This window comes from Eufriesea mexicana, unplaced genomic scaffold (assembly GCF_001483705.2).
Source record: "Eufriesea mexicana isolate 0111107269 unplaced genomic scaffold, ASM148370v2 scaffold12515, whole genome shotgun sequence".
Classification (NCBI taxonomy): Eukaryota; Metazoa; Arthropoda; class Insecta; order Hymenoptera; family Apidae; genus Eufriesea; species Eufriesea mexicana.
This window is the reverse complement of record NW_016920072.1, coordinates 122,464-132,128: the sequence shown is the minus strand read 5'-3', so window position 1 is coordinate 132,128 and position 9,665 is coordinate 122,464. Positions and strand designations below refer to the sequence as shown.

General features: G+C 30.8%; 2 protein-coding genes across 2 annotated transcripts; both read right to left on the bottom strand.

Annotated features, from left to right (window-relative positions):
• Positions 1-1,080: 1,080 nt before the first annotated feature.
• LOC108553685 (adenomatous polyposis coli protein) lies at positions 1,081-4,739 on the bottom strand. Its single transcript, XM_017908695.1, has 8 exons — positions 3,890-4,739; positions 3,659-3,803; positions 3,432-3,583; positions 2,983-3,313; positions 2,458-2,893; positions 2,143-2,394; positions 1,825-2,064; positions 1,081-1,760 (listed from the first exon to the last, which is right to left on the bottom strand). Exons 1-8 carry the CDS (start codon positions 4,737-4,739, stop codon positions 1,086-1,088), a joined length of 3,081 nt encoding a protein of 1,026 aa, XP_017764184.1. The 3' UTR covers positions 1,081-1,085.
• Positions 4,740-5,365: 626 nt separating this feature from the next.
• On the bottom strand, positions 5,366-6,056 carry SmD3 (small ribonucleoprotein particle protein SmD3). The gene is made up of 2 exons (XM_017908706.1): positions 5,595-6,056; positions 5,366-5,485 (listed from the first exon to the last, which is right to left on the bottom strand). The coding sequence occupies exons 1-2, from the start codon at positions 5,908-5,910 to the stop codon at positions 5,373-5,375; spliced, it is 429 nt and encodes a 142-aa protein (XP_017764195.1). The 5' UTR covers positions 5,911-6,056; the 3' UTR covers positions 5,366-5,372.
• Positions 6,057-9,665: the final 3,609 nt, after the last annotated feature.

Here is a 9,665-nt window from a genome sequence, read left to right as displayed (position 1 = left end):
TTATGAAAAAGTGAGGAAGTGGCAAAGAAAATATAAAAAAGTCAATCTTTTTATTTAAAAAAGCTGTATAAAAGAAATTGCGGTTACAATAATGTTTCAATTTTATTAATCGTTAATATTATAATATAACAATTCTGCTAATCTATAGATATATTTTTCAACCTCTAATTTTAAAATCCAAATTATAGGTAGTATCTGAATTGAGATGAATGGTCAAATATTTCTAAACTTATACCTGTATATTGATCAGTACTTTGTAGAAAGAATATATCAAATGTTATGACAAAAACAACATTGAATTCATTATAAAAAGTAAATTATAAAAATATTCCATATTATACGACACTATAAAATAAAACAGATGATGATTCCTCAATAAGATATATATTGCATAAATTGCAAATTTCATCATGTTTCAAAAATGCAACAGTTTATCTCTTGAAAAGACATTATTCAGTTTTTAAATATGTATAAAGTAAGAAAAATAAATGAGAATTAATAAAAAATATCCTCTTTAAATATTTAATATAAAAATAAACAAAAAATTACTTATTAGAGTTACCATACTTCTTCAAGCAGCAATATATGGTTGTTCAAAACTACAACTTAATCAAATTGAAGATAATAGAGAGTAAAGAAAGAAATATTTGTATGCTAAATAATAAATATATATTTCATCTCGCTTTATTGTTTAGCAACATAGCTTTAAAAATGCAAGTTTTTAAACACCTGTCAATAGGCTATTCACCATACTTCAAATTCTCACAGCAGGTTACATATCAGTAGGCATTTGAAATTTGCATTTTCATAAATTCGTTTGCAAACAATAAAGCAAAATCAAACATATTTTTTAAACAAAAAGTGTTCTTTTCATCATCTCTTACCACTATGTGATTAATTTTATAATATTCTGTAATACTAAAAAACGCTGAATAATGTTAGTAGAAGTTTTTATTACTTAGAGAACTCTAATAACCTTACTATATTTGTCCCACCGAATATGCACTCTTAAACATCATCTTTTTTTCCATTATCATAAAAAAGTATACAGTCTTTTAACAAATGAAATATAGTCTTTGTTTGCCTTATGTTTTACAAACATATGAATTATAACTACATATCGAATAATTATCTTCAGCTATGCCATCACGATCTTCATTAACATTTCCCTCTGTATTCTTCATTCCCTTCAAACGATATTTGTTCCTGGGCATTCCAGAACTAATACACAACTCCAGTAAAGCCCATTCTTCAATAGATCCAAGAGAACCCTCTTCACTGAGGGAACTAACCGAACTATGTCTAGAGGGCACTACATTTGACTTTATAATGTTCCGACATGGTTCATCATCGTCATTATCCGTTCCATTTAAAATGGGAGATCTACAATTAGGAATATCGGAGCGTGAAACACTCGGTATATTTTCATTTATAGTACCATGTTCATGATCTGACTGAGGAAACTTCCTCGTATATGACTGTTGGGGATTTGTTTTTTCGTATGCATTAATTCCGCCATTTTTGACAATATGTCTCCTACTTTCTTGAGTCTTCGTAGAATGAAAGGTACAAGAAGATCCTCCATGTAGAGAAAGATCGTTTTCAATAACTTTATGTACTGTTTGACTTTGTAACATGCCATTTCTAATTAAATAGGGTTTGTTTACATACGACGAAGTACTGATGGTATTTCTTGTTTTTGAGTATTCTGGTTGTTTTTTTACAGAAGCTAAAGATGAATTTGATGAAACATTTAATGCCTGCGAATAATAAGAAAGTACTCATAATTTGACAGAAGGGAGAAACAGAAACATATATTCTTACCTTTGGCATGCCGGATTTAATACACTGTGCCAACATAATGTCTTCCTCCTCTTCTGAGAGACTTAAATTATCCTCAAATGGAACAGATTTTTTTGATTGATGTTTACTCTCCTCTGCATATTCTATTTGTCGATATGATGTAGAAGACGATAGCGATTGTTTCCTTGGAGTCATCATTTTTAATTTTTCCGTTGTTTGCGGCAATGTTTGTCCTATAAGTGCTGAAATATTTAATCTAACCTAAAATTAATACAAACTGATGCATAAACAATATTTTAAGCACTGTTAGAAATAATCAATAATGAAATGAAGATAAACCTTAGGCATAGCCGCTCTTATACACTCGCTAAGGATGGCTTCATCATCTGAATGATTAGGACTGTCGTCAAAAAGATCATTTTCGTGGTCTAACGATGTACGACACATGGGTTTACGAAGAACAGAATTTTTGTTTCCTCTTTCTACAGGAGATGATGATGGAGTACCACATATATTAAATCTTTGTGATAAAACTTCCGTTTTTTGAACAAAGGGAATGGAACCAGTTGGTGGTGGAGTTATTTGTCGAACCTAAAATAAAAAAAAGCATAATTAACATCGAAAATTACTTAAAACTTCTAAAATTATATCTACTTTTGGTATTCCCGATTGAATGCATTCATCAAGAATTTTTTCATCTTCTCCAGATAAGTTAGAACTCTCATCCGACAAATCGTTTCTATGGCATTCGACTTCACCCGAAGATTTAATTTCTTCAATTCTTTCTACATCTTCCTGAACACTTGGCATAGACAAGGCTGAAAGATTTGATTGCGAACCCACTGGAGAAATATCAGCAGGTGTATCTTCTGTACAATAAATATGTACTGTATCTGGTGCAGCAACAACCTCTATCGCAGGCTTATTAGACTTTGAAGTTGTCACTGGTGTTTCTACAGAAGTAACAGTAACAGGAACTGGAGGATCCAATCTGTTTAAAACTGATGTTCTATGACAGTGTACCAACATATTTGATGATTCCGACTGTATGGGTTTCTGGACAGTGGACGTTTTAAAAGATTGTCTATATCTGTAACATATTTAAAAACATTAATATTGTAAAAGAATAGTATTAATTAATAATAATTAACATTAATACATTATAAAATATTAAAATACCTATTATTTTGTATTCCCATACTGATGCACGCAGCCAACATATCTTCGTCATCTTCGTCACCATCGCTCACTTGCTCCTGATCTTTCTCAACTTCCGCATTATTAACTTTTTCTTCTGAAGAATCTACTTTGATATTTTTATCCAGCTCATTCGAGGATTCCTTTAAATCAGTTTGAGATTTAGAAGTATTAACAATTTTCATTTCATCGTCGATAGTTAAAGAACTAAGACTAGTAGCTGTAGAAAATTCAATAGGAGTTGATTCCTCTTTAAATGTGGCGATATCATCTTCAAAAACACTGGTTCTTGGTGCATGACATTTTGAATATGCTAAAAATAGTATCTATTATGAAGACTAGTAAAAAAATGAAGGACATATTCTTTGAAATACTATTTAAATCAAGTTCTTATAATTAATCTTTCACTAACGATCAATAGCATTGCATACATAAATGTCGAACTGACGGTCTTACTGCTTCTTCTGGTATTTTGCCTGTAAAATCTGCACATTGATTTTTATGATTACGAGGACTAGGAGGAATAGTTTGTGTAGGTGAATCTGGTAATTCGCTTGGAGATACAACACCACTGGTTCTACGGCTATCAAACATAAATTCCAATACAAATATTACAATTATATTAACATAAATTATTTAAATATGACTTAAAAATTACCTAAAGTCACTTATAATAGAGCTACGATCGTCGTGTATGGAATGCTGTTCAAATCCACTTAGTGAACCCAAAGAACTACAACGTGAAAACATTAAAGGAGTTTGCTCTGCATAATAATCTTGTCTGCTGAATGTAACCATTTTGCCTAAAATAGTGAATGTAATAAATGATTGCATAATTTCGCATAATACTTCAAAGAACATTACACATAAAGAAGAAAATATAACAAACCTTCTTTATCTACCACTCTAGAATTATTTTTTCCCTCTGCAGAACTATCAGTTTCATCAGGAATACGTAACATGTTAATGTTAGAATTAATTGCAGTACGATCTGCTCTTTCTAATACACTATCTACCTTAGCAGAAGAATCTGTAGAAGGTACTTTGGAAATGATTCCCATAACATTAGTTCTTTGTGTTATTGCACTACCAAGAGAACTTAAAGAGTTTGCACGAGAAAATCCATCTGATGTTCCTGCCTGGTAATAATTAAGTAATTTCTCAGAGGAAATACAGCCAGGTTTGCATGTATCAGAAGTTGTAGATACTTCTAGTTCCTTTTCAACAAGAAGTGAACGATCTTCATTGCAATTAATTGTTAGTGTATGTTCATAATTCAAATCTTCTTTGCGACTAAGTTCCTTTTTATTAAGCTTCTTTTGTGAATCTACAGCTTCCTTTGCATCCTCTAAACGTAAGTCAGACATAGAAGTTGCAGTTGAAAAATTGAAAGGTGTCTCATATGGAGTTCCCTCAGTACAGTATGTTTTTACAGTATCTTCCTGAACACTTCCAGGAAAATATTCAGGACTCTGTTTCTCATCATCATCTGTGTCATCTTCAGCATATCGTAAACTATAATCTGTTGGTTGATCAAGATCAGTTTCAGCATAATCTCCAAATAAATCTACTTTAGTATCACGTTCTCCGAATTCTTTTTTACAAGATCGATCAGTTCGAGAGGAATTTTCAATTGGATGATTTTCAACCACTATTTTTCTTTCACTATACTTTTTACTGTAATCCACCGGTTGTTCTGTCGTTTCATCCTCATATCTCTGTCCAGTACTTCTTTCCATACTAATAAATTTTATTTTATTTTTTAATCACAATTTTTTTTCGTTTTTATGAATATTTTTAGAATTTACAATTCTATCGATTAATTAAAGAAATACTAAATTTTAATATGAAGAGTTATCAAAATCTTCTTTAACAGGTTACTAGTTAATTATTTTTACCATCTTCGACGAATTTCACGTTGACATTAATCTCGAGTAATGGGCTAAGGAAGACAAGTTAACGTTGTACTGTGTTAAATATCGATGTGTCGATTGCAGCGCAATCTGGAGTTGTTCGACAAACTATTTGAGTACATACAAAAATATACTCAATAATAAAAAATTCAACGATAAAAAAGATTTTGTTTCATGAAACTTACTATATAAACAATTTTAATTATTAAAAACATATTGAATATATCTTAAAACTATATAAATTATTATAATTTCCTCATTTATTTTAAGAAATATTGTATAAAAATACAATTACAGAACATGCTACGAAAACATTATGGAAAAGTATTTCATTTGTTTATTTGAATACTTGTGCATTCAATTCAATGGAATTTAATGAAACATCTTTTATAAACAATATTAAAAGAATAGTCACAAGGTGATTTTTTCTTATTGTAATGTCACTTATTATTTTATAATTTAACCTCGACCTCTTCCTGCTTGAGATCCTCCAGGTTGATTCTGTTGATTAAGCCAAGGTGCAGAACCTGTACCTCTACCTCTTTGATTTTGACCTCTACCTCTTCCACGAGCTAAAACAAAATAGTAATATAAGTAAACAAAATAACAGTATTTCAGAAAATTTAACATTTTTATATTTTGAAATAAAGATTAGAAAATTTAAATATTTTATAAATAAACCTTGGGCACGTAAAATAGCAGATTTTCCTCTGCCTGCAGTACCCGAGCCTTTCCCTCCCGGGCGCTTAAACATTGGTGCATTCTTCAACATATCTGGTAATATCAGAAATCTAATTTTTGAGCCTCTAATATAAACATTTTCTAACTGCGCCTCCCGACCATCCCTATAAGTTACCGTGATATTTTGCATTTGACAATTCATATTGTCTTCGGCTTCTATCAATTTACCACGATATACTTCGCCGGTATTTGTTTCACAGGTTACGGTATGACCTTCCGCTTCGTGAAGTACTTTTATAGGCACTCCGATCGACATTATAACTAACTTCTATGAAAATTACAACAATACGTTCAAAATTTTACTTAATTAATTTAAAATCAATGTATCTTTTGATCAGAAATCTTGAAAAATATATAAATTATAAATACACGAGGTAACCTCTCTTTTAGTATGTCTGCTTGGCGTTTACACTAGTCTCTTACGATTCGACACAACTCATAAATGGAGGCAACTCCGACACATGCGCATTGAATAGAATTACAAATAAAGCGCAAATAAAGCACAATCATTTTCTCAATCTCCATTCGTTAAAAAATATTTATTAAAGATAAAAATTAAGAGCATAAAAAACAATTTTGTTAATATAAAGGAAAAAACTAATTAATTTGTTAGAATATATTTATATTAATGTGCAATTTTTCTTCGCAAAAAAAAAAATTGTAACAGCTTAATTTTCCATTTTTAAATAATTATATATTTATTGGTCATTAATTTCGGACTGCTACCAACTTTATGATAACACATTATAGAGTAATCATCAAACTAGATTCTCGCAAATTTTGCCAATAATTTTACATAGAGTTTGATTAAGCAAAAATTTATTTCCTGCCTCCTATGTGTCTTATTGTCCTAAGATTGCATCACTTTTGTTTAACCGCTAAGAATTTGTTTTAAGAAAATTATTTCTAGTTTCTGTAATTAATAAATTACATCAATCGATCAAATCGATAAAAAAAGAATGGCAGACTCATTGCTTGAAAGAGCACAATATATTCAATTTTAGGAAACTTGGTCAAACGTCAAATAACTTCATCTGCCGTATCCTTTTTAGGGCGATAAATTTATATATATTTTGTTTGTTAAATATACATAAATATAATTAACTATAATTATAAACAGTCAAGAATCATCGGGAAAAAAGATCGATATACACGATCGAAGAGAGATTTATTGCAGTTCAAGGAGGCACGTGAAAATAAAAGTAGAGCGGGTTGTATGGATCATAGGCGTAGAAATGAATAATACACCAAGATAATTTTTTTCCCACCTACAAAAGAACCTAAGATATATACCTAATGTGTTTTTGTCAAAAAGATGGTATAATTGTAATGATACATAATATATTAAAATCGACGTTACTTCTTTCTTTTTAATTGTTTAAACATACTAATATCAATCATATAATAATTACAAGCATCATTACTTCCTTATTATAGTCAGCCGAACTCGAACACGTCGCTGTTTCATCTGTCTTTTTCACAATTCGATTTTTTTTACCAATATTGAAATTAATTTTTTCCCATCTACTCGACTGGTCATACTCACACATCTTTGACCTTTCTTTTATTTTCTCTCTTTCTTCTTTTCTCTATCTCTCACTCATTCTCTCTCTCTCTCTCTCTCTCATTTTCTCTCTGTATCTACGCATGTCATCTCTGTCATCCATTCGCTATAAGCAAGACTCTACCAATATCGCGTTACAATCTTAGAAAAATATGCTATGCCTAAAATAGGATGAAGGCCTGAAGGCAACCATTCTGTCGATATTATTGATAATCAGTGTGCGTACCTCCTTTTTATGCATCATATCAAACTAGCCGATACGTTTTTTCTCTCTTTCGCTCCAAGGTGCGCGCTAGAACAAAAATCTATCATTGCGCAACCAATATCAAGAAAGCAATTATAAGACTATATTTTTTGTATCAACTGTCATTAGGATTTCTCTATCGCGGAAAATGTTAAATAATAATCGTATGATTTCAATACATACATGTAAAAAACATTTTCAATTTTTAATTTTTGTTTATTTGTGGGTATGTCAAATTTTATTTTTTCATTAGCATTACTTGCAATGATTTGCAAGTAATGTTGCTATAATAATTGACAAAATAAAAATAAATTCAAATCTAAAAATTGTAGCATCATTCGTGGAAAGAAAATGAAAGATGATAAAATCCCGAGAATGTAATTTTTTCTTAATTATAGTTAGTTTGAAACAATACGATTTTTATTTATAACATTTCTTTTTTATACGACGATTACAAAAATTGAAAAATTGTGACGATCGAGAAAGTCTCACTCTGTACACATAATAATATATTGTCCATAAACATTACGTTCATTGTGTGTTGTGTGTATGTACGTGTATTTGTATGTGAAATCACGGCGAATATGGTGGAGTATATGCAAAGTTTCATTATGAATGGAATCGCTTTCTTAGTATTTTCTTCTTTCCATTTTGCAAAAGTACGCAGTTATCCACTATTATAAAATAAGGACCATCGATAACGTGGCACTGAAATTAAGAACGATTCACTTTATTCTATTAACGTAATTAATACAAGAACTTTTTTCTTTGTATCTCATGAGACGACTTTTCGTTTCGATAATTTTTTTCCTTTATCGCTATATTGGCTATCACGCAAAACTTTAAAGGGCGAAGGATCGATAATCGATTAGAAAGAAAAAAAAAAGAAAAAAAAAGAAAAGACAATGGAACGCAATTATTCGTAAAGACAGCAAAAACATGGTGATACGATACACAATATGGTGTTTTGTCTCTCTCTCTCTCTCACTCTCCCTCACTCATCCCCCTCCCCCTCCATATATTCTCACTTGTTCACCCTCTTCCCTCGTTTACATGTCTCTTTAAAATCGCAAAAGACTCAGTATGACGACTATCGATTTTTCACACGTTTGAAAGAAGCCAACGATACGCAGGAAAAGCAACTCTGTTTGAAAAACTCACTAAGTAACAAGGGAAATTTTCATTCTCCTTGTTCTTTTCTTTCACAACAAACTGCTTTGTGTAAGAATTTGTTTTTCAGATTTATTTTTTTTTATTTTTTTATTTTTTTTTGTAAAAGCGACATAAAACTCAACACCTACGGCAACTTCTTACTCTCTTTCTCAACTACGATCTAGTCTAAGAGGAGTTAGAGTTACGCCGAACAAAAAACTGAAATATACATTTCTCTCGTGTTTTTTCATTCTTTTACTGTTTTTCTTTATTTTGTTAAAAAGTATTGCAGCACGGAAGAAAATGGTTAAGACAGACGGAGAAATATTCCGGTTTCTTTATCGATCGGTACAACAGGGCCGATAGTCATCCCTTCGTCGAGGGGCCTCTCGTTCGTTAGTATTTTTCTTTTTTTTTATATATCTGGCTGGCCTTTAAACATTTCATCACACAAAGTGTATTTTAGCACCAATATACGTAATAAATTTTATTTAGAAGAAAAAGAAAAAAATGAAACGAGAAAACCGACTGGACGAGTCACGTGACACAACCTAATTTCCTCCTAATTTTAAAACATCAATTAGGAACTTAAAAAAATATTACAGGGTCCGCATTTTGTTTCTTTCTTCTCTTCCCACAAAGATTCGTAAACGCTTGGCGTAAATAATAATTTGCAATATAGTTTGAAACATATTTAATAAGGAATAATGCTTGGTTATATTCACGTGAAATTGGACATAAACACACAGTACTACTTATACTCCATTGCATTATTTATGAATCAATAGACTAACATACTTAATAATTATTAGACTAATTGTTAACCTAGGATTGTGATCACCCATCAACGTCAGCCACTACCTAAGCAACATTCCCTTTTTTTTTTTTTACTTTTTGGATATTACGAACGAAACAGAAATATAGATTATATACATATAAAATTTTTCTTTTTTTCTCTCGCTCTCTTTTACGCTCTCTCCCCTCCTCTCTCTCTCTCTCTCTCTCTCTCTCTCTCTCTCTCTCTCTCTTCTTTTCTCTTTCTTCTTTCTTT

What these genes read in the sequence shown, in the direction of transcription:
- LOC108553685 (XM_017908695.1), bottom strand. Translation starts at nt 4,739, where the DNA reads ATGGAAAGAAGTACTGGACAGAGATATGAGGATGAAACGACAGAACAA. An exon ending in TAGAGTGGTAGATAAAGAAG is followed by an intron (nt 3,804 to 3,889) that starts GTTTGTTATATT and finishes TCACTATTTTAG; the next exon opens with GCAAAATGGTTACATTCAGC. An exon ending in TTCAATCGGGAATACCAAAA is followed by an intron (nt 2,395 to 2,457) that starts GTAGATATAATT and finishes TTTTTATTTTAG; the next exon opens with GTTCGACAAATAACTCCACC.
- SmD3 (XM_017908706.1), bottom strand. Translation starts at nt 5,910, where the DNA reads ATGTCGATCGGAGTGCCTATAAAAGTACTTCACGAAGCGGAAGGTCAT. An exon ending in TGCTATTTTACGTGCCCAAG is followed by an intron (nt 5,486 to 5,594) that starts GTTTATTTATAA and finishes ATTTTGTTTTAG; the next exon opens with CTCGTGGAAGAGGTAGAGGT.